Here is a 25521-nt window from a genome sequence, read left to right as displayed (position 1 = left end):
GGTTGAGTCAAAGAAAAACCAGAAAAAAATTAAACCCCGTCATCAGACAAATGCAAAATGGATGACACTCGGCCATCAAAACCGGACAAACCGATCCAAAACGGTTATTAAAAATGGACCAATTCGTCAACTTTTTACGTCTGGGAAACGGACACATTCGTGTGAATAAGGTCAGATTATCTAGTGTCCAAAGTGCAGAAAGGACGTCGCTGCTCGTCTGGGATGGAAAGTAAAGGTTTCTTGAGGTCGGCAGCATTCCTTCCAGTAAACGGTGAATGCGATCGTTCTTTTTCGGGCTGGTCACGTGTCCGCGGCCTGTGAAGGTTTTTAGGTTTTGCATGGCTGCTCTGTACTGAATACCTGATCTCTGGCCATGTAAACCTCTCATTACCAGGCCCGGTCCACAATGGGCCCTCTCTGTGGCCACTTTGAGGGTAAACACAAGCAAAGGTTAGTGGATTTTGTGAACTGTGAAAAGAACTTTTCAAGAAGTTTCAAGGCTTTAAGGTGGAGGAACGGTTAACCCTCTAGTAGCCTATGTCTGTGCTGTGGGATCAAAATCCATCTCCAGTGGAGTCCCCCTTTAAGTTGAGGACTCCCCTTTATAAGGCCGCACAAAGTCATGTGACTATCGGAGTGTTCCATGGGAAAATTGGAGTTCTCTACAGCTGCCATTCTTTATTGGATGACTCTACAGGTAGCATTGCGATAAGTTCAGACTGGGTTTTTTGGTCAGGCCGTAATCACCTCAAATCCTGACCAAAAAGACGGCTCCCATTGAAATCAACGGGAACCGCTCAGGAGCTTGTGCAGGCTCCCAAAAAAAAGAAGCGAGGCCTGAAGACTCTCCCTCCTCTGGACTAGGACCATTCATTGGGCCTAATCCGGAGTGGAGTGTGCGGCTGGATGCCGGTGCAGTGCACCAGCTTTCGTCGTGGTGACCCGTCTTTCGGACAGGAACCTGAGGTGGCCCCCGCTTCAGGTTCCGGTCCAAAAAACTCTGTCTGAACTTACCCTTCGCAGTCTCCAAATTTACAAGTGGGTGTGTCACTTGAACTTAAAATTTGAAGGCCGGTTTCATTTCATGTCATAGATATATAATTGGTATCCGTCCAACCTGTGGGACCCTCAAAAATTCTAAAATGGAGGTAGCCGGTCCCTGATTTTTAGGGACTCTGGGAGAGACTTAAGAATTGGGGTTTCATGCACACGTCTGTAGGTTCCATAACAACAGACCGTGGATCCATGTGCCATCCATATTTTTCACGGACCCCGTCAATAGACTAAAGCCATTGAAGTGGGTTGGAGTCAAAAAAGTTGTGAAAAAGAGGGTTTTTTTTCTCAGTGTTTTTCACAATACTCTGCGGACTTTCTGCCCTTGGAACACCTATATGGAAAATCGGAAAGTGAAAGTTTTTGAAATCGCAGCATTTCCGCGTGTAATGTAAAATGTGGTGTTTTTTGCGTTTCTGCTGCGGACAAACGGTGGGTTTTCGCAACATAGGGCCCCAGCCTTAGAAACGGGATTAGCAGTCACTGGCTCTGTACAGATATAGGAACCAGGCAAAAATATTCTATTTTTTTTTTTTCTTTATTCTAAATTTAAATGACCTGCATCGTAACCTTTACATATGGAGTATGGGAAGAATGAAGAAAAATATCTGATGTCTTCTAGAAAGAAGAATCCCATCATGTCAGTTCGGGTTTATTCGTCAGAGGGTGTAGTACAGAATTTTTTTTATCATTTGTTCCTTTTGGCTATTTTTGTATTTTTCATGACATAACCATCTGCAGGTCCGTGCCGGGTTTGTCCCAGCAGGTGCCAAATTAAAGTCCATGACTGGAAAAATTTGCTGTTATGGAGCGGGCGTGTAAAAACGTATGAAACTTTTGGCTCAGTCCTGTTTACTGTAGTTGCCAAATTTGTAGACTTGGTCCTCAAATTCTGTCCTTGCTCCATAATGGCAGCCACAGCATGCGTGCACCTCTGCTCCATTCACGTGGAGTGGTCAGGTGAACTTTCGGGCCATTCTTTTGATCATTGGGGGTCCCCTTGGTTGGACTCGTCCCCCAGTAGTCAGACATTTTATCCCTTAATTTGTGGATACGGGATAAATAGAATTACTGGAACATCCCCTTTAAGCTTCATTTACAAAAAAACCTTAAAGGGATCCTATCATTAAAACTCAATTCTTTTCTGCCTACCACGTAGGAATAGCCTTAAGAAAGGCTATTCTTCTCCTACCTTTAGATGACCTTTCTCTGCGCTGCTGTTCAGTAGAAATCCTGGTTTTCTTCGGGATGCAAATGAGTTCACTCACAGCACTGGGGGCGGTCCATGGTGCTCAAACAGCACTTGGGGTGTCCCCAATGCTGTGAGAGAAATCTCCAGTGCCACCTCCATCTTCTTCAGGAACGGTCTCTTCACATGTCTCTTCTTCTGGCGGTGGTTTCAAACTTCTATGCTTAGGGCAAAGACGACTGCGCATGCCCGCCGACCACAAGAAAGTGGCTGCTTACACAGTATTGTAAGCGGCCACTTTCTTCTGGCCGGCAGGCACACGCAATCAGCTACCCGAGGCCTAGAAGTCTGAAGCCACCGCCGGAAGAAGACACAAAGAAGACCCGTTCCTGAAGAAGATGGAGGTGGTGCTGGAGAGTTCTCTTGCAGCATTGGGGCACCCCCAGTGCTGTTTGAACACCGGGGACCGCCCCCAGTGCTGCGAGAGAACTCATTTGCATACCGACGAAAACCAACATTTCTACCGAATGGCAGCGCGGAGAAGACATCTAAAGGTAGGAGAAGAATAGACTTTCTTAAGGCCATTCCGACGTAGTAGGAAGAAAAAGTTGAGTTTTAATGATAGGATCCCTTTAAACTTTAGAAAAAGTGATCTAATATTCTCTGGTGTGTCCCGATGACGGGGTAGATATATATATATATATATATATATATATATATATATATATATATATATATATATATATATATATATATATATATATGTTAATAAACCTGTAGTCATACATCAAAGTTCATAAAGCCGCATATAGGAGAATTTTGTTCCTCATAACCTGATGATGTCACCGGTAATGAAGTGAATGTGGTTTCCCACAATATGGCTGACGCCACAGTTTCTAGTTGGTTAATATTTTTCCAAAACCACAGCAGAAACTACGTTCCTTTATGCAGACGCTAAACCTGCAGTCTGTCTTGACCGCTGTGTCGTTTATTGTCCGCTGTTATCAGCCAAAAGAGGAAAAGTTAACTGTAGAGTTCCCAATGTTGTCCCTGTGGGTAGGCCCCAAAAATATCTGCGCCCTCATAAATCTCCCAACACTGAGATCTTACAGTTACACATTCATACATATGCATGAGTGGATTTTTTTATAGGACATTTTTATAAATCAGTGTATTTCAAAAACACCCATGTAGGTGGCTCAGTGGTTAGTCTTGCAGCACCGGAGTCCTGGGTTCAAATCCAACCAAGGACAACATCTGTAAGGAGCTTTGTATGTTTTCCCCGTTTTTGCGTGGGTTTCCTCCCACACGCCAAAGACATACTGATAGGGGGGGGGACACCCATGTGACGGTCTTTACCAAAACAGCTGTCGGACTGTGCGTAACGTCCATTAACCCCCGAAGGACCAGACCACATTTTACAAATCTGACGTGTCACTTCATGTGATAACTTTGAGACGCTTTAAGTTATTAAAGTGATTTTGAGATTGTTTTTTCGTGACACATTGTAGTTCCTGTCAATACGTTTTGTCTTTATTTATGAAAAAATTGGAAAATTTTGTCAAAAAATAAATCCGTTTTCAATTCTTGAAATTGCTCGCCTTTCCTGTAGATAGTCTTACGACCCAAATGACTACATAAATATAATTTACCGCACCTCTGCTTTATGTTGCCGCCAACTTTATTCCTCCTTCCGTGTTTTTCGGATATTACAAGGCTTACAATCTAGCAGTCATTTTACAAATTTTCAAAACCATTTCCAAAACCTATTTTTCAAGGGACCACTTCAGTTTTAAAGGGGGTCTTGAAAGGCCTCTCTAATAGAAACCCCCCATAAATCACCCCAATCTCAATACTGCAACCCTGAAAGAATTCAAAACCGCGTTTAGGAAGTTTCTTAACCCTTTCAGCATTTCACAGCAATTAAAACAAAAATGGAGGTCAAATTTACAATTTTCAATTTCTTTCAACAATTTATTAATTTAGCCCCAGAATTTACACATTGACAAGGGGTTAAAGGAGAAAATGTATCCCATAATCTGTTATGAGCATGAAATTATCCCGCATGTGGATGCAGCTGATGTATGGGGCACTCTGTAGGGTACAGAACGGAAGGAGCACTATTGGGATTTTGGAGGGCAGATTTTGCTGGAATTTGTTTCGGGTTCCATGTTGCACAAGGGGTTAAAGTAGAAAATGCCAACTCCCAATTTGCTAAGTAATTTCTCCCGACTACGGAAATATGTGGATGTAAACCGATGTATGGGCGCACAGAGAGACTCAAGGCTATACATAGGGCAGAATGCTTATAAATAGTTTACAGGCACCATGTTGCATTTGCAGGGCCCCTGAAGACCCAGAGCAGTGAACCCTCCCAAAATAATGACCTCAGTTTCAAACCTAGACCCCCTTAAGAGATTTCTCAAAAGGTTTTTTAAGCCGGACGCAAAGTCGGACTTGCAGGACTACGCGAGTGGTCACTTTGCAAACCCATTCAAGTGAATGGGTTGAAAACTGTTTCCGGTTTCCGTCCCCTGTCCAGTTTTTCGGGAAGACGGAAACCCACCGGATTGGCTAAAGCAGAGACCGGGCGCAGGTTTTTTGCACTTTTTTGGGTCTTTCCTTTCTTTGCACATTGTGTGACTACACTGAGTATGTGTTACCCTGGTACAGTACGGGCATCTTAAATTTCAGAAGTACCGGGGCCCTGGCCCATCCTGGCCCCCACATATCACAGGCTTGGCATATGAAGACGAGGCATTTTGGTCCATAAATTTTTTTTTGTCAGTGAAAAAGACGGTGACCCTTTAATGTGGCCATTTTATAAAAAGTTGCGATGGCTGGCATTTCTGTACGTTCCTTTTCAGACAGGCAGAGAGCGCTTCCATTTTATATATATATATATATATATATACTAGCTGGTACCCGCGACTTCGTCTGTGGTGATTGTAGAAGTGGGTATATACAGGCACGGGTAAGGTTTTCGTACTGTGTATAAGGTATGGGATATAAAATGTAACTGTGTATCTTGTTTTTGCTGTAATTCTGAGAGCACATGAGACTTTTGTGTTGAATGTAATTTGTATTTCAGCCGCTATACGGTGTTGGTATAAACTGTACATAGTGTCTTTGGGACAGAGGTATTTCAGGTTAATATACTTCGATATACGACATTGTATGATTTGTTATTTTCTGCCAGTACATGTAAGTTTTGGGCACAGGATACTCTTGAGTAAGCCACATAAAGTCTGTCCCTGTGCATGACAGTTTAGTAACTCCATGCGCCTCTTATTAATAGCAATTAACCCCATCATGTCCCTCACATTAACCCCAGTGTAAGAGTTACTGATAGAGATGAGCGAGTACTGTTGGGATCAGCCGATCCGAACAGCACGCTCGCATAGAAATGAATGGACGTAGCCGGCACGCGGGGGGTTAAGCGCGCTGGCTACGTCCAAGCGGAAGTACCAGGTGCATCCATTCATTTCTATGGAGCGTGCTGTTCAGATCGGCTGATCTGAACAGTACTCGCTCATCTCTAGTTACTGATATGTGAGAGACTTGGAGGTAATAATTAAGTATCTTCATTACTGAGGTCTTTTATTAGTACCTCCATATGTCTCACATATTAGTAACCTTTATATGGGGCACACAGGGGTTAATATGAGGGACATGATGGGGTTTATTCCTATTAATGTGAGGTACATGGAGTTACTAACACTAAACTAATAACCCCAAATGCCTGACATTAATGAGAATAGGAAGTAAAGGAAGGGAGCTGTGTGTTTCTTACTTTCAGTTTGCTAGCAGCTTCGGCAGGAGCTATCACTATAGCAGGCAGAGACCTGAGCGATTAAGCTCCACCCCCTGGGTTTCCTGCACATCTCGCAAAAGGGAGTGTCCTTATGCCTCAGCTCTAGCAGAGACTTCATTTAACTCTTGCAGGTCCTGTGCTGCTGGCATGCCAGTGAAATATGGCAGGAGTGCCACTCTTGGCATGTGTGCCAGGGGTTGCTGACCTCTGCTGTAGAGGGTAATATGAATTTTGTGGCTTGCTATGGTCCAAAGTGTGTGAGATTGCAGAGATAGTGATGTGAGTTTGGGTTTTGTGGGAGTCCTGGGAAAAACGTATGTGCGCTATTGTGACGAAAAGTAGCCTATTGCGCAATCGAGTGTAGGGACTATGTTTGTGGAAAATTTCAGCCAAATCGGTCAAGCGGGTTTTGCGTGATTGACTAACAAACATCCGAACACACAAACCCACAAACATCCAAACTCACAAACTTTCACATTTATAATATTAATAGGATAGGATATATATATGTCATAAATATTGTAACCTGGTAATGCCGGCCATAAATGATTTATGTTTACTGAGAACAGATGAGTGGTCGCACCATCCCTATGGAATATCTTGTGCTTATCCCGGATACAAGAGCGCCCCTAGTGGTGAAATGAGCAAAACAAATTTATTGCCTCCTCCTTCTTGTTGCGTCATGAAATTCTTCCTTCAATACTTTTATTCTTTTACAACCTGACAAGGAGCAGTACAGCTACACCTCACTAAATAACCAGATCATAAACCTTATGTGTACCCGAAGCCATCAATGTGTACGCACTACAACGTCAGGAAAAACTGGAAGGTTTGCAGGATTGTGGGATGAGACTATCACTATATTGAGTGTTTGTTTTGGCTCTTAAGCTTTGATCAACCCATGAGTCTTCTAACCCAAAAGTAGCATTCGCAGATTGTGGGCACAATAACCCATGGTCAACTTGTGGGCAGGATAACCCAAAAATAGCATGGTCAACTCATAAGTGGGAAAACATTATGGTTAATCTGTGGTTGGGATAACCTAGAAACAATATGGTCAACCTGTCAATGGGAAAACCCAACAACATTATGGTCTACGCGTGGGTGGTGTAACCCAAAAACAATACGGTCAGCCTGTTAGTGAGATAAACCAATAACAATGTGGTCCAACTGTCAATGAGAAAACCCAGCAACATTGTGGTCAACCTGTTGGTGAGATACCCCAATAACAATATAGTCAACTTGTGGGCGGAATAACCCAATTACAGTATGGTCCACCTGCGGGCCTCATGGTGAAAATATGGGTGAGATATCCCAAAGCAGAATATACAACCTATGAGTGAGTGAGTAAAAAACAATGTGGTTCACCCATGGGAACAATCAACTGTATGTAGGATAATGAAATAACATCATTGTCAACCGATGAGTGGGATAACCCAAAAACAAAATATTCACCCATCGGTTGGATAACCTAAAACTGCTTGGATAATCCGTAGATGGGCTAGCCACCAAAGATTGTTCAACCCGTGGATGGAATAGGCAAAAACTGGCATGGACAAAATAAAAAATTCCAGACGCTACATGGATAACCCAAAGTGTGTCCAGCCCATGTTTTTGTATAATCCTGCCTGCAGGCAAAAGATTGTGTCTTCCATGTAGCATATTAAAAAGTTTCGCTGTCAGACTATTTTTGTGGATTTAGTCCACGCCAAGACAGAAGTGTTGCTTCTGTAAACCTTTAAAAACGGAAGACTTGTGCCAGATTTTCCAGCGCTCGTGAGCTCTGTACCCAGGATATAGTCCTATTCGTTCAGGCTCCAGCTGAGCTTAGGATTTGCGGGCACGCTCTAGGGCCAATTTCATGGGATGCCAATCAAGTGACCAGTAGGTATTTTTGACTTCGGGTAGGAACATGAGACTGTCTTCGGGGAAAACTACTTTATGATATCCAGACATGGCCAAAAAGTAGCAAAATAAAATGTATTAATGAATGGAAATAGTTAAACAGATTGAACAAACAGGGCTCGGGATGTGTAATACTCTCCGAGCTGCAGCACATTTCATCATAGGCTTCCTTAGGCTTAGCCGTCGTGCACCTGTCCTCACACCTGTCATGTGTTCACCTTCCAGTGACGCCCTTCTTCTAAATACTCCCTTCTGTGTTTGACTTGTTTTATGCCTCTTTTACATACCTTCCTATAGACAGATAACCCCAAACGTCTTTATTTACGCATTCAAAATGTCTCACGAACACTAGTAAAATTAGCGCCTAGTCGTAGACATGATGGAGTGCCTCTATATCCATAGGACTCTCCAATTTCATAGATCCATCTCACAACCCAAATCCCAAAAGCTATTTTTGCCCCTATAGTCCTCGAAGTTTGTTCAAAATATTGTCAAAAATTTCATCCAAATGGCGTTGGGTGTGTTTGTTACAATAATATCAGGAACGTACCGTAAATCTGAGGACTTGTCGAAAGTTTATTACTTGGTCTTCTCTGAAGAACAGGCCAGAAACCATGTTTTGGTGGGACCTTAAAGGCATGTTCTACAGTCAAAAACCACGTATGGATACCTCTTTGTAAGATGGTGTTGTCCGTTATACGTGAAGCGTCACCTACAGAGTATGGCTTCATAGATGGGTTCCATGGTTGTTGGTTATCTCAATAATCACCACCATGGACAAGGCTCTTGATAACGCATTTTTCTCTTTTACAGATGCTTCATGTATTTAACCCACTACGAAAGTCTGGCAGTGACACTTGTCTCTCTCCCGATAACCCTCAACACTGGAAACGTGTCGCTATCAGACGACAGCCACCTCCTAATGTTCCCGACCCTTCATCCAACAACGCTCAATCCTTGTCCGTCCCGGAAGTGAGAGTGGAACGCTCATTCAGTGCTGGTAACTTGGTTTGTGACAGTGATGAAGAGGAAGGGTCAGATAACAGAACTCTGGGGGTCCCGGGATCCATGTGGAGGACACGGAGTGAGTCTCATTTGAACTCGGGAGGCAGGGTGGAGACCCTCGGGGAGAAGGAGAAGTCTAGCAGTGGATGGAGCTTGCCATCGCCAAAGACAATGAGGAAGAAAAGGAGAGCTGCAAAAGTGTCTGCTGCCAAACAGAATCTCTTGTCGTTTTTTATGGGATCTTTTAAGGTAAATGAAAGGGTTGAGATGACATTTTACCCAACTGGTTTAGTAAAGGATGATGTTTGCAGGCCAGAGGTCCACCAGCCCCTATGGGTATATTATCACTGCAACGTAGACCTCGAGAGGTCATGACAGATGCTCGGGGCTCTTGTTGTCCTACTTATAATATTGCAAGGCTGGTGGAAAACAACTCTAAACCCTGATGTCCCTTCTGTGCACCCTAAGTGGACATATGGTATCCCTAACCTAAACTTGTAGCTGGCATTGACAGAAAGCACTCCACCCTTACCAGTTATGGAACCAAAGTGACCAGACAAGCTAGGTTGACTCTTACATATTGTCCAAACCATTGCTGGTGTCCATTGATCCTGTATCTCAGAAGATACCTTTTCTCCTTGCGGAGATCCAGCTGATGGGAAGAAAGTTGTCTTTCTAGTGCCTCCTTTCTAGATATGTTACTCAGGCCACGACAAGGAGACCCCTCTGCCGATCTTTGCACCTTGTCCGTTCAGAATAGGGTTCTGGTTGGTAGTGTGTAATGGTTTTCGAAACGTAAGGCTTCTTCTAGTGGACCTCCAGACTGGTAAGGAAAGACTTGGAGCTTTCCTCCAGAAGGAAGATCCTATTAGAAATGTAAGGGCCGTAGCAGTGCGAACATGGACCACAACACCGTGAGAGACCGAGTCTACTTGTCCAGTAGAGAATAACAAAGTATAGACTATAAGGGACAAGTACGCAAGATGTTTAGACAGTAGGACTTGTAGGTATTTTTGTAGGAAAGTCATAAAACTGGTCCCATGTGTATACTTAGACCTAAAGAACTGCACAAATAGACAAAACAGATGCCTTAAACCACTGGAAACGTTGGGGCTGCCAAGGGTGAAGGGTGTGGTGACTGATGGCTTGGTATCCAGTTTAACCACAATCCTGAGATTGTTTTGTGAGAGAAGGAAGGAGGAAGAAGCTCGAAAAATATTGATAAGAGGGGTTTTGTGCCAGATAGGAAGATTAAAAGGCTCTAGATCCAACTTATGAAAGGGTTAAACAAGTGTATCATCGCACGGATCTAGACGTTGTTGTCACTTTTTTAGGGCATTCGTCCAAAATTGCAAACAGATGGCCAAAATGTGGTTAGTTTGGTCCGTGGAGTGGACTGAGTGGTCGAGACCAGTAGATAATACTGACCATTGAATTTTGGTTCAGACCATGGAAGCAAGGCATCTCTGTCTCTCCTAGTTTGGTCATACTATATAGTCCTTTAAAGAGTCCTTCTCGCCATCTCTACCCACTCCATCTCATTCAGTAGGTCCTGATCTAGTGAATCCACAGTTGTAATTTTTTTCTCTAGCTCCCACCCTTCCTGAGCAACCAGCGCTGTTAGTTTCAGCACCAAATATGAGAACAAAGCTCCCTACCGTTAGGTGTGTGGTCCTGGACTGGAGCACTCCGCCTGCCCACTTGACAGTAGGAGCCTAATTAACGTATTTGGTCTCTTGTATGCGGCTGTTAGGTGCCCAGACGGTTGCAGATTCTGTCCCAACCATGGGGCTCATTAACCAAAACGTACAACATCATAGGGCTGTATTGTGCTGTAAGTTCAGGTCAGAATGGGATAGGATAATAATATGGTCTGGAAAATCTGGGGCAGGCAGGAGGCCTACACGGTCATCTATATTAGACGCTCCTTTTTTTGTTAGATGGGTCCCCCTGTGATAGGCTGAATACAGGGTGCCCCGCCGCTGGCACCCACAGCAGTTTGCTAAAATTAGTATTGGAATTCAGCGTCCTGTATTTACTGTCCTTGCAGCTCCCCTGCAGGAGAAATACAAAATTGCATGGGGGAGGAGTCATTCAGCCCTGTATTGCAGGGCGTTTTGTGACTTACCTGTTCAAACAATTTTGTTACTGTTTCCATTGTTACACCGCTTCACTTTTGTGGGTGGGGAAATGGGCGTGGCTAAGCCTTTCCAATGCAACTTTTTGAAAAGTTGCAAAAATCATCACAATTTCACTCCAGTAAGGAAGTGGCGTAGAAGCTCTATTATCATTTCAGGAGGAAAGGTGTTGGCTTTGGCAAATTTAAAGAAAAAATTATCACCAATTGTACGATTAGAAAAAATTGGCGCAGATTTCGGCAACCCAATCTCCAACCAAATTGCCTTTTCTGACTTTGATGGTCTCTCCAAATGGAAATTTAAAGATTTTTTTTTTATTATTTTTTTTTTTATTTTATTTTAGACTATTACGGTGGAGTCCGATTCATATCATTGGAAGGGCCCCAACTTAAATTATTTTTTTTATTTTTTTTAACCCATGATTTGTTCTTAAAGAATCTGACCCTACTTCCTTTGGATCCCTCCATCTTTATATAGTGTCTATCACTGTGGGCGGTGCTTAGCTAGAAGGGGTGGGACTTGGTATGCCCGCCTGTTGGCAGGAGACCCCGCCCCTTTTCCTAACGCTCCTCGTTCCACCCAGTAGACCAAATACATTCCCCCAAGGTCACATATAGATGAACATTTTACATGTCACCTTATTGATTTGGATTTAAGACCGATCGAAGTGAAAATCCGTCAGCTGTTAAAGTGTCCCTTTAAGAAAATAATCTCCCCTTTAATGGGATTTCGGATCAATTTCCACTGGCAGTCCACTTATTTTCCTGTACATGCCTCTACATAGGGCGTATAGATAACGTGAAACTTTTTGGGGGGTTTTTTTCTTCCCTCCGCGTCACTCTTCCCGTACCAGTCTCCACCGTGGCGTTCATCTCCATGGAGTAATGTTTACGCTTTCAGTTCGCTAATGAACACAAACCACAGAACATAACAGAGCGGTAATCCATGTGTTGTGTACTGTCACATTTCATTTAGCTCACTATTAGCATTTGCCAAATCTTCGCACCATCAGTTCCCTCCGCACTGGCATGAGCCATCTTTACAGACTCTTGCATCTGTTGCTACGGTAACTGGTGGGTGAGGAGATTGGCAAAGCGCCCTGTGTACGCCGTCCAAATCGTATCATCATTACATGGGATTGTATGGAATTGCGTGAAGTGCCATGGCTCATAGAAAGACGTTATACCCCCTTAGGATGGCGCACGCTAGCGATTTAAAGGGACTTGCTAGGATGGCCATAAAGTGGGTCGGAGTTGGCCTTCGCAAAAATTTGGACATCGGGATGACTTTTTGAAGACTGGCGATGTACGGGCATGGGACGGATGGAGATCAAGATTAATGGTTTGATCCATTGCTCATGTCCTACAAGGGAGGCAACATATAGAAAGATGAGGATAAATGGTTTGATCCATTGCTCATGTCGGAGAGGGGTGTCTACCTATGTAGAGATCAAGATAAATGGTTTGATCCATTACTCATACCCAGAGGGGAGACTATGTATAGAAAGATCAAGCTAACTGGTTTGATCCATTGCTCATGTCTGGGAAGGGAGACTACATTTACAGAGAACAGGATAAATGGTTTGATCCAATGCTTATGCCCAGGCGGGGGAGACTACATATATAGAGATCAGGATATATGGTTTGATCCATCGCTCATGTCCTACAAGGGAGGCTACATATAGAAAGATGAGGATAAATGGTTTGATCCATTGCTTATGCTCTGGAGGGGAGACTACCTATATAGAGATCAGGATATATGGATTGATCCATCGCTCATGTCGGAGAGGGGAGTCTACCTATGTAGAGATCGAGATTACTCATACCCAGGAGGGGAGACTATGTATAGAAAGATCAAGCTAACTGGTTTGATCCATTGCTCATGTCTGGGAAGGGAGACTACATTTACAGAGAACAGGATAAATGGTTTGATCCAATGCTCATGTCTGAGAGGGGAGTCTCCTATGTAGAGATCAAGATAACTGGTTTGATCCATTGCTCATGTCTGGGAAGGGAGACTACATTTACATAGAACAGGATAAATGGTTTGATCCAATGCTTATGCCCAGGCGGGGGAGACTACATATATAGAGATCAGGATATATGGTTTGATCCATCGCTCATGTCGGAAAGGGGAGTCTGCCTATGTAGAGATCAAGATAAATGGTTTGATCCATAACTCATGCCCAGGAGGGGAGACTATGTATATAAAGATCAAGCTAACTGGTTTGATCCATTGCTCATGTCTGGGAAGGGAGACTACATTTACAGAGAACAGGATAAATGGTTTGATCCAATGCTCATGTCTGAGAGGGGTGTCTACCTATGTAGAGATCAAGATAAATGGTTTGATCCATAACTCATGCCCAGAAGGGGAGACTATGTATATGAAGATCAAGCTAACTGGTTTGATCCATTGCTCATGTCTGGGAAGGGAGACTACATTTATAGAGAACAGGATAAATGGTTTTATCCAATGCTTATGCCCAGGCAGGGGAGACTACATATATAAAGATGAGGATAAATGGTTTAATCTATTGCTCATGTCTGATAGGGGAGTCTACCTATGTAGAGATCTAGATAAATGGTTTGATCCATTACTCATGCACAAGAGGGGAGGCTACACAAGTAGAGATCTATATAAATGGTTCAATCCATTGCTCATATCCAGGAGGGAAGAGCAAGAATGGAGGAGCCGACAACCTAGGCAACCCCTTGGATCCTGTTGTATCGGAAGAAATTTTGGGTGCTGAAAGTGTGCTTCGGCCCTGTCATTTTGCGAAAAATGAAAGAGCCTTGGCGTACAGCCACTTACCAATGTCCTTTTCTGTTATGTAATTTGCCAAATTTCCACTTTAAAGAGGATTTTCCATTACCTCCAAAAATTCCAACTTTTTGTGCCCTTCAGAAAGGTCCGCTCCACTGATTCTGGCGCAGTTGGAATGTTTTCTTTAGCCCCCACCGTTCTTGAGAAATCATGAGTGAGTTTCAGCACCTGATATGCTAATTAGACTTCTGCTGTCGGGTAGGCGGGTCTTAGCTGGAACAAATAGTCTGGGAACCGCCCACCTAGTACCAAGTCTATTGGGAGTTGAAAGTAATAGCATTGATTGCTCGGGAACAGTGAGGGCTAGAGAAAAAATTCCAACTGTTCCGGAATCAGGGGAGCGTCGACTATTGAGCGTTGCAAAGAGCTGGAGGCGGTGAATGGTACTTTAAATACTACATTCCGTTCATACTTTAAGACGTCCCCGACCTGATTGAGACACTGTAAGAATTCATTAGGATAATGTCACTGACTGGCGCCCCGGGCTGCATGTCGTGATCTGTTTTTTATTAAGAAGGAACGCTAAAAATATGTATTTATAAACAAACCAAAGAGGGGAGGTGAAAGGTTAATACACAGGACACGCATCCAGACTGGGCTCGGGATGTCCCCCGTATAATGTATTCTGGCCATCGTGCTGTAGGGCAGAGATACGGACATGGTGGGCAGAAGAACGGTACGAGGACACGAATGTAACGTATAGAGGCCGTGTAGATTTATATGAAGAGGATGTTTAGGGTCTGTATAATCTGACCCATTATTTCCTGTCCCCCCCCCCCCTCCCGTCGTGCAACGGCGTTCATAACACAGCTGCTTTCCCATGACCCCTGACTTTTAACCCTTTCCTTGGAAGACCTGGAGAAAACCTATTGTCAGACAGGCTGCAGTGATTGACACAATAATCTATGGCATGAGGTAGACGAATCTGCTGAAGATAGGCCCAAAAAATATTGGCCATGGGGTACCCAATCTGTGCCATTCTAGACATCAGTGGCACCTCGATGCAACTTCAATAGATGAATGCCAATCCTTACCTGCTACTCGTGCGAGAATCCGCAGACTGTTCATAGAAGGCTGTTATCAGAGGTTTCCATCAAAGGTGTTTTTTGGGAAATCCTACTGGAGTCCTGCATTTTATTTTTTTTCTGATGGACGTCCTTCTCCCCCCACCACTGCCAGATATCCTGATGCCCCCATATGTCTTAGATCCTGCCTAGATTACTATGTGTATTGGAAGTCCCTATAATAATAAAGGTCTATTCACACGAACGTGATAAATGGGTGCCATGTGACAGCGTTTTTTTAATGGCTATCACACGGCTACATTTAAAGGGATCCTATCATTGGATACGCTTTTTTTTTTTCTCGATAACAAGTAGGAATAGCCATAAGAAAGACTATTCTTCTCCTACCTTTAGATGTCTTCTCCACGCCGCCGTTCAGTAGAAATCCAGGTTTTCTTCAGTATACAAATGAGTTCTCTCGCAGCACTGGGGGCGGTCCCTAGCACTCAAACAGCACTGGGGGTGGTCCCAATGCTGCGAGAGAACTCTCCAGTGATGCCTCCATCTTCTTCTGGAACGCCCTCTCTGTGTGTCGTCTTCTGTCCTGGGTTTCAATCTTCTAGGCCTCAGGCAGAGCCGACTGCACATGCCCGGGCCACAAGAAAATGGACGCTTACACAGTAAGTTGGTGTAAGCAGCCATTTTCTTGTGGCTCGGGCATGCGTAGTCTGCTCTACCTGAGGCCGAAAAGATTGAAATCCAAGACGGAAGAAGACACAGGGAGAGGACGTTCCAGATGAAGATGGAGGTGCCACTGGAGAGTTTTCTCACAGCATTGGCGACGCCCCCAGAGCTGCGAGAGAACTAAATCCAAGACGGAAGAAGACACAGGGAGAAGACGTTCCAGATGAAGATGGAGGTGCCACTGGAGAGTTTTCTCACAGCATTGGCGACGCCCCCAGTGCTGCGAGAGAACTCATTTGCATACCGACGAAAACCGGTTTATATACTGAACGGCGGTACGGAGAAAAGACATCTAAAGGTAGGAGAAGAATAGACTTTCTTAAGGCTATTCCTACATGTTATCGAGAAAAAAAGCGTATCCAATTACAGGATCCCTTTAAGCCCAACTGATTTCAATGGGGCCGATCACATAAACATTCTTACGGTATTAAAGGGCCATCAAACGTCCTATTTTTGCCCATTTTCCCCGATCCCTCAGTTGACTGAAGCCTATGAGGAATCTGTGAACACAGGCGTGAATAATATCCGTTTTTCAAAAGCGTTTTGTATCCCCATTGTCTGAATAGAGCCTAAGACCTGTGAAAAATGGCGGTGTGACGGATTGACGTCCGAGTCTCAAAGCCAATCAATGGGTTGGGGGAAATAAAAATCAATAAATTTTTTTTTAAATTAAAACAGACAAGGAACAGATGTAGAATAGACTGATTTGTGCGTTTTTGTGTGGCTATGGCCTTAACCCTTCTGTTCCCAGACCCCTCGGACGTTTGCCCATGCCCCCAGCTCCTGACAGTACGTGTGACCTCTGGTATACGTGCCTGTAAATTAGCGCTGGCACTGGCACCAGAATACCAACGTACCTACTCGGTGCTTAACAATGGCACAGCCAAAATCTATAGCCCTTGGCGTCTGTAAGCTGATGGCATCCGGATCCCGATGCTTCTCCAAAGAATGTCGTCCGATCAGTTTTGGGTTTTTTATGTGATCATCTCTACAGAACAGATAATACCCGTATGTGTACAGCGTACATGGCTGGATGTGTATACTTCATATCCTGAGGAGGGAGGGAGGGCGGGTAACTCTTCAGTCGCCCGACTCTGCGTCTGACACCTGGGGCTCCTTTCTTCTTACATAACTGTGTCCTTTATAGTCTTTGACATTTAGATTTCTTCAAGGAATTTCTGCAAACTATGACAAAAATGCTCGGCATGTGCTCTGATCTTTCATGACGTCTGGGGGGGGGGTGGATTAGCGCCATTGGTGCCTTTATTTTGGAACGTAGTGAAGTTTTTCAAGATTATGGTGGGATATAGCTCCATAGGACACGGTGCAGCCAGTGACTGGTAGGACTTTATAGGGATCATCTGCAGGGGAAATGCAACATAACACAATGGCCACCCCAATGAATGACCATGCGCGGGGTCCTGCCGTCACCGCGACACTTGTTTTCATTGGTGTGGCTTGAAGCTCCTAGGCCGCAATGCAAACTTTGTAATGAGGCCCCTACTTACCTTGTGCCATTGAGCTCCTTGTTATATTTTATGGGTTATGGGGCCCCCCAGGGATCTAGGGACCCAGTAGCAGCTGCTATCGCTGCACCCCCTATAGCTACGCCTTGGGAATGTGATTTTCCTCTTTTCTTAGAGGAACGATCAGTAAGATGCCCGCTGTTTATTTCATGAACTTGTAATGAACCTTGACATATTTCATGGTTTATGTTCTTATGTTCTTCTGTATTTACAATCAGGATCTTGGACAAGTTGTCTCACATGCAATAAACTTGGAGAGATGAACCCTGCGGCTGACTGTAGGATAAGCTGGGGTTCACTGGTTTTGGTTAGAGGATGCCCTGTGTGGTGCCACCTCTTATAGGGTGCTTAGTCGGGTTATTGTCACAATGTGAACTATAGGCAGTTTGGTAGCCAAATAAGGGTGTTGTATAACGGCCGAGTGTGCATCTGACGTGGGGCCAAGTTTGCAGCGGAACGTACTTGGATGATATTCGGCATGACATCAGAGTGCATCCCAGTATACATTCACATCTATGGCGGCTTCCTATGATACAGGGTAGAATAGGACTTGCTATATAGTCATCGGAAGACCCTACAGACATGACTGTATAATGGGATGTCAGTCCGAATGTCATCCAAGTGCATTCCGCTGCAAACTCAGCCCCATATCAGGTGCACACTCAGGGCGGGTTCACACCTGCGCCCGGTCTCCTCTTTAGCCAATCCGGCGGGTTTCCATCTTCTGCCCTGAGAAACTGGACAGGGGACGGAAACCCGGCAGTCAGTTTGCAAACCCATTCAAGTGAATGGGTTTGCAAAGTGAACACCCGTGTGCATCTTCTGCCTCTCCGCAGCGAAACCGTTTTTTGGGGGTTTTTTTAGGCCTGCATGTCCAACGTTGTGTCCGGTTGACAAAAACAAATAAACAAATAAAAGCACCATACAGTGACCACATAATACAATATAATAGTGCTATGTAATAAATAAGAGGATCCATCATGGCCTCCACCACCAGGCCATATGAGGTGCTCGCTCAAGTTGGTCCGAGTGGTGGTAGTGGGTCGATCCGTTCCTCCAAAATGTGATCCCTTTGGTGCCCAAATAGCAGGTGGTCAAACCACCTGAGAGGACGACATGAGCTGTAGCCCTACTTGGTGATCCTGGGCCATGGCGTGTTGGAATGAGCTTGGAGCTGACCAAATTGGGAGCATTGTGTGGGTCCTGGCAGGCGCCCGGCGCAGTCTTAATTGTGAGTTGACACTAATCTCCTCTAATCCCTTCTCTTGCAGTCGCTGGCTTCCAGTGTAGAAACAGATATTGGATCAGTGTGTGAAACTGACAGAGCGCCAAGACACAAAAAGAAGGAGTGAGTATGACCGCGCCAAGCTGCCATATAGAGCAGTAGTCCTAGGCGAAACCGCAACCCTAAGACTAATTTATGCTCAAGATGCCAACTGGGCCTGTGGCTAAAGCTTAAAAGGCACCTGTTACCAAATTATCATGATTATTATTGTTATTGGGGCGGCCATCTTGCTGGAGCGTCTCCTTTGCTCTAACAGCATTTAGTGACTTGCTTTACAGCATAGTCATAGATGCCACTGCTGGCCCCAATGAGGATAGTGTTCCCAGTAAAGCTGCCCAATTTTGGTGGGATTTGACCGCCATCCACTGTGTAAGGGGGTCTCTTGACTCTTCTATCAAGGGAAAAAAAGGATTGGGCTGATGGACTTGAACAGGTCTGATCCTTTTGTTCACAGGGAAGATATGCTGCCATCAGAGGGGTCTTTTAAAGGGGTTGTTCAGGTTTTGGAGCAACCTGAAGGGCGACAGGGCTAGACGTAAGCAAAAAAAAAAAAAGACACTCGCCGATCACCGGCGCTTTGTTGTCTGGTCGGTTCCCGTTGCCTTCACGTGACGAGGCTCGCAGTTTCGGGAAGCTGTGGGTCACGACTATTGAGACCAGTGATCGGCCTCAATGGTTGTTGGTAAGGAATTGATGACTTATGTGAGTGACTCCTGAACGACACCTGCCGCATCTGCCCCTGAGTTTGGCCCAAATCGTGGACAACCCCTTTAAGACCCAATGAATCGAGAGGAATAGCTGTCAATTGAAGGACCTAAGGCGAGTGTGGAAGAGTTTCCTGTCGCATTAGTGGATTTTTGTCATGGCCCCAAATAATTTCCCTTTGCTAATAAAATATCTGACATTCACTGGGTGCAGGAAATGAGTCACATGTAAGTCTCGGCTCGCTCTAGTCGCAGGCTCGTAGGAAGCGCTGCCAAATCCTGCCTTGTTGTTCTCCTCGCTGTCAGTATATAGGTATGGATGTGTAATCGCGTATATGTGATGTATCTCCTTCCTTCTCTCAGACAGAAGCACAAAAGAAGTCATTTGTCTCTGTTCCGACTGTGGCCGTCTCACTCGTCTCACATTACACGGTAATTGCCCCTCTATTATCCTATATGCGGATGTACTGTGTATAGTGTCACATTTACACGTCAGGAGTTGTGCGTGTTGGGACAAAGACCGAAGACGTAACAAGAAGATCCTGGGACCCAATGCAAAATCTGTAACAAACCCCCACCACCGACCATGTGTCCTTTACAATACTGGTGCAGGAACGGGTCCTTAACATACGTTACATTACCCCTATAGGTGAATGGGACTGGACTTGCGGTATGTTTCCTGGTCACTACACTTGTGTGCTAGGTCCAGTACATTGTTGTGGCCGCAAACAGTTGATCATGGTGGTAGTGGGTGTCGGACCCCGAACCATCTGCTTTAGATGACCTGTAAGGATATTCGTGGACAAGTCCTTTAACCCGATGACTATATACGGTCAGTATCTAAGGACTTACCTGTACACAGATCAGCAGCTGGACAAGACTATGCGTTTGCCAGCAGTTACAACAGCCGGACATCACAGGGATGTTATGTACTGACACTGCCTTCTGTACAACTATGGCAGCCGCCATGATATGACTCTCCATCCAGCATAGCGGGGGGCTTATAGGACAGCTAGGGGACCTATAGGACCCATATCAGCTCTCCAATGTAGCGAAGGAAGCTGTGTATCTCCTGTAACTGGGGCTATTATGTCAGCTACTGGGGAAATCAGGAAAGAAAAAAAACAAAAGTCATGTGAAAATGACCCCCGAAAAATATCCCAATCCTGAACAAGAAAATACGTCCAGGCCTGAAGTGGTTAAAAGGGGTCTCTTACCAAAAATAACAATTCTATAGGATATATGAGAAGTGTCTGACGGCCCAACCTTTGGGCAGTGATTTGTAAACCGCACCTGGACCTGCCCAAATTTGCTGGGATTGTTTCAGAAAATTCAGGCTTGTCCCAGCAAATTTGGAACCGTCGTCTACTGTGTTATTACAGACACGAGTACGTCAGACTATACCGGCTGGAAAAGCAGTAGATCTATTGAGTAACTGAATTTAGAATGTTTGTAACCCTACTAATATTAGAAATGTGAAAGTTTGTGTGTTTGGATGTTTGTTCCACTATCATGCCCAAACGGCCGAACGGATTACCCTCAAATTTGACACATACCTAGAATGGGACCAGGAATCTACCATAGGCGCCTTACCATCCCCAAACAGAGCCGGGCTTGCCCACCGGGAGCACCGAAATCACAGTCAGTGTACGCTGCAGGACCTGAGATGACGTCATTTCAGACCCTTGCGCCTCTAAAGGGGGGAGGGAGATGGGGCACGGGTGGGGAGTAAGGGGGGGGACCGCGGGTGAGGTGGGCTGTGGTAAGAGTAGAGGGATCCAGTGAGGAGTGGAAAGGGGGCCGGGGGCGCAGCAGCGGGACTGTGGGGTCCTGGCCCACAATGGTGTGGGAGGGGCCCGCGGCGGCGGTTGCAAGGAAAGGGGCATGGGGGGGCCACTGCAGGTGGTTCACGCAAGGGTCAGGGGACCCTTGACGAAGTCGCGAGTATGGCTAGCATATAATATTATTTGGGGGGGGGGGGGTTTCAAAAAAATCGAGCAGGAACAAAAAGATATTTATATATAATGTACAAATGGATGACGGCAGTGTTAGGCGTTCAGTACTGCGGTGCAAAACTGAGACATCATATGGGAATAAGAACCTCAAAACCAGACATAAAGGGGAACCCCTAAGGAGGCAGAAGACGCCCCCTGGGCCCCAAATAGAGTAAAACAGGTCCGAGGTGTTCAGAGAAACCTCTGAGATTCTTCAAAGAGCGAATTTCCTTTTTTCTAGCTGAACAGGATGTTTGTCGCCAAGATCGGGTGATTAAAATTTTTGCAGCTGTTCAGATGCCTAGAAACGGCTTGGGAAGAGCAAGGGCCCCGTTCACACTATAGAATTTGGTGCTGATTTAGAGATGAATTTCATCTCAAACTCTGAGCCAAATCTAAGCCCTGATTCTGCCTCTAATGGGAATCGCAGATTGAACCAGGGCGCAGGATTTTGCTGCGGATTCCACAGATGATTTAGGGTGGACCTCTGCCTCAGATTCCACTCCTGCTGTGTGAAAATACCGTAAGGGTTAAAGAGGGATGTGAGTAGTGGACAGAGCATAGACCAGGGTCTGAACCTCCGCCCAAGAGGGGCCTATCAAAAGGTAATGGCAAAAGATGGGGTACAGGGTAACACCGATCTCCCGATTGGCACATGTACCTATATATTTAAAGGGATTCTACTATTAAAAATCTTTTTATGTCTGGTTGACATGTCGGAATAGCTTCAAGAAAGTCTATTCTTTTCCTACCTTTTAGATGTCTTCTCCGCCCCACTGTTCGTTTAAAATCCCATTTTCCGCCGGTATACAAATGAGTTCTCTCGCAGCACTGGGGGCAGTCTCCAGAGCTCAAACAGCACTGGGTGCGTCTCCAATGCTGCGAGAGAACTCTCCAGCGCCGCCTCCATCTTCTTCAGGAACGGGTCTTCTTCCAGCGGTGGCTTCAAACATCTAGGCCTCAGGCCTCAGGCAGGTGGAAGAAGACCCGTTCCTGAAGAAGATGGAGGCGGCGCTGGAGAGTTCTCTCGCAGCATTGGGGACGCCCTCAGTGCTGTTTGAGCTCTGGAGACCGTCCTGGGTATCTCATGTACCTATATATGTATGACTGGGTATATACCTATACATGTATGACTGGGTATCTCATGTACCTATACATGTATGACTGGGTATCTCATGTAACTAGTTCCTGCCTTTCCCCTCACTTTCCCTCCTCCTTCTCCATTACAGGCCAACTATAGAAGAAGTTCAGACCTGGGGCCAGTCTCTGGAGAATCTCCTCGCTCACCCGTGTGAGTTACACCACCAGCTTGTGCTTTTTGTATTTTTTGCTATCTATTATTATAGAAGATTATTACACGACTCCATTTTCTTCCCTTCCCTCCATCTTTCTCTTTCCCCTTTGCCCTGTTCTGGTGACTCCGGGGTTTCTCCTTTGGGGGACAGTATCAGGGCTCTCTATTATCTTCTCCTGAATCTGTAGTACTACAACTCCCAGCACTCTAGCTCTCTACAGTTTTATCTGTAGACAAATCTTGTACATTGTTATACCTAGTGCAGGGCCTTTAATTCCGACTTCTCAGGTCCAGGCATAACCAATGTATTTAGAAATTTATTTATTTTTTATTTTTTTGGAAAAAAAAAAAAAACCAATTTATCAATTTAAAGGGATTTTCCAGGTGTTGAATATTTTGATTATCTGTCCTTAGGATAGGTCACCAAGTCACCAATGTCTGATCATTGGGGCTCCAACACCCAGTACCCCCACTGATCAGCTTTTTGAAGGGACCCCTTTTGAATACCAAGCACAGCACCATCATTTGTATAGTGGCTGCACTTGGTATTGCAGCTCTGCCCCGTTCGCTTAAATGGGACTGAGCTGCAAACAGGCCGTGTGACCAATGAATGTGACATCACTGGTCTCCTCTGGGTATCAGACCCCCCCCCACCAATCAGATATTGTTGACCTGTTATGGTTAAAGGGATTGTCCACTATTAGAAAAAACCCTTTAAGCATATCTGTTTCCCGGAAAGCTGGGTTACGGCCAATATACGCCAAACATAATAGTTGTCCTCTAGCTTTTCTGATGTCCTAAGCATCAAATCTGCCCAGATATGTCCTGAATAAATTACAAGTAGCGAGGATTGGGTGCCATTGTGATAAGGATAAATCCCGTCATTGTAGTCGTCCTCGGTGCCGGCCACAAGATAACTGGACATGAATGGAGGCCGTTGTCTGCCTTGTATCTGGTGCGGACAGATAAGGACGGGAGAGGGGTCTTCTTTATTGTAGCCTGAAATATCGCTTCCTGGGTCAGCGAGGGTCGGATCGGAGAGGGAAAGCTTACATTTATTAACCCCCTAATGGCCACCGTTGGGAGAGGCCTTACATAAGAGCCTGCAGATAAATCCCACTCGGAGACCTGACACTTATATGGTGTTTTTACATATATTCCATCACTCTATCAATGCGTTCTTCTTCACTTCTTTTTCCCCCTACAGATGGTCGCGCCGTCTTTCGCGTATTCCTACAGTCAGAGTTCAGCGACGAGAACTTGGATTTCTGGTTGGCTTGTGAAGATTATAGGGAAACGCACCCGAACTTCATCCTACACAGCAAAGCCCGCAAGATCTATCAGCACTACATCGCGTTTCAGTCCCCAAAAGAGGTAGAGCGCATTATAGGGTGATGTCATAGGATCTACGGGGTGGGAGAATGAAATAGTCCCTGGATCTGACCGTGAATTTACAACCATTATCCTCCTCATTCTGCTTTCACTCAGTCACATGATCACATTGTGACCTGTTTTTTTTTTCTAGCATGGGTTACTGTGCAAACAGAAGGTCTCTCTGCCGCCGTGTACCATGTGACCTCAGAGTCCAGACCCCCACATTTTTTCTGCTCCACTTCTTCTTCCAAAATGACTCCCCGCTTTTCCTCTGCATCTCAAATAATCTGACCCCCCCCCCCCATCCTTTTACATAGGTGCCATAGTTCTCACACACAGGTCATCAAGCCCCCATTACCTTCCCCAGTGGGGGTGCTGCTTCCAGGACCTGATTTTAGTATTAGCTCTGCCGTGTTTTGCAGAAATCGAAATAGACATGGGCAGAGGTACAAGACATGGCTGCAGGGGCTAGACCTGGGTGACGGCATCAGCAATATCCTATTGCATAACCAAAGCTTCGCTTTAAAGGGAGTGTCAGATCATTTCAAATACCATTATGTGCAATTGTATGTTAAAGGGGTTGTCCGACCCCTTGAAATTTTGGATCAAATGCTAAGAATGGTGTTAAAAAAACAAAAAAAGCAAGTTCCGTTGTGTTCCCTTGCCACCACTTCACAGGTCCCCTCTAATTTCTGTATCCTGGCCTCCAGCAAAGACTTCATGACATGGACGTGACAGGTGACCGCTGTGGTCAGCCATTGCTTACAGCGAGGTCAGAATACTCTGTATGTAATTCTGTACCATTCTAAGATTCAGACCGCCCCTTTAATAAAAGGGGTGCCCTACTCAGGATCCTCATCTGTTTGTTAGAGTGGAGAACAGCCGCAAAGAGCGTCTCTCCTGGAGGACCCAACACCTGTGGACTTTATATAGACTGCTTATTTATTTCACTCACAACCGTGTAATACTTACTTTCTCCTGTGGTGGCGCTGCTGGGGAATTAAACACTCGCTTCCAGGTCTCCAAAGTGAATAGTCGATCGCTGCCTGCGATCAGTGAACAGTGGAATAAAAACGGACTATGAAACATAACACAACATTTAAAGGGATTTTCTAGGCTGAATAACTGATGACCTATCCGTAAGATAGGTCCTTAATTTATGCCTCGGACTCCCGCTGATCAGCCCGGTGTTCAGGTGAGTACTGCGGCCTCTTCACAAGTTACCAAGCACAGCGCCATACATTGTTTAGTGGCTGTACTTGGTATTGCAGTTCAGCCCATTCACTAGAAAGGGACTGAGCTTCAATTAGGACACGTTACTTGACTGCTCACGGCCTGTAAAGCAGACGTTGCGCTTTCGGAAAGGCGCTGCCACTTCAAACAGCTGATCAGTGGAGGTCCCGGGTGTCAGACCTCCATTGATCACAAGTTAATGACCTATCCTAAAAATATAGGATATGTGTCTATGCCCCCACCACACCCTGGGCCCCTCGTTTCCTTATGACATTAGGTTGTTGTCAGTGGATCCATTGAAGATCCTATAGATTGTCCCGCATAGGGGTCTCTTTAAGAGGAGGGAAATTGTCTGGAGAGGATATAAGAGCCCCCTTAAGAGGCCACCGATCCCCCTGCGATCCTGACACGTGACATATTACCCCGTCCTGGG

At 45.2% G+C, this 25521-nt stretch overlaps 1 protein-coding gene across 1 annotated transcript in view; it reads left to right on the top strand.

Annotated features, from left to right (window-relative positions):
• The window catches only part of LOC142184741 (regulator of G-protein signaling 3-like), a 42099-nt gene that overhangs the window by 9918 nt on the left and 6660 nt on the right, over window positions 1–25521 (top strand). The window contains exons 2-6 of the mRNA XM_075259798.1: window positions 8775–9215; window positions 18476–18552; window positions 19557–19625; window positions 22417–22478; window positions 23689–23855. Of these exons, the coding sequence (XP_075115899.1) occupies window positions 8775–9215; window positions 18476–18552; window positions 19557–19625; window positions 22417–22478; window positions 23689–23855 (816 nt within the window). The remainder of the gene's footprint in view (window positions 1–8774; window positions 9216–18475; window positions 18553–19556; window positions 19626–22416; window positions 22479–23688; window positions 23856–25521) is intronic.

The sequence above is a fragment of the Leptodactylus fuscus genome, chromosome 11 (assembly GCF_031893055.1).
Source record: "Leptodactylus fuscus isolate aLepFus1 chromosome 11, aLepFus1.hap2, whole genome shotgun sequence".
Classification (NCBI taxonomy): domain Eukaryota; kingdom Metazoa; phylum Chordata; class Amphibia; order Anura; family Leptodactylidae; genus Leptodactylus; species Leptodactylus fuscus.
The sequence above is the reverse complement of the archived record's forward strand: the minus strand, read 5'-3'. Positions and strand labels throughout refer to the sequence as shown.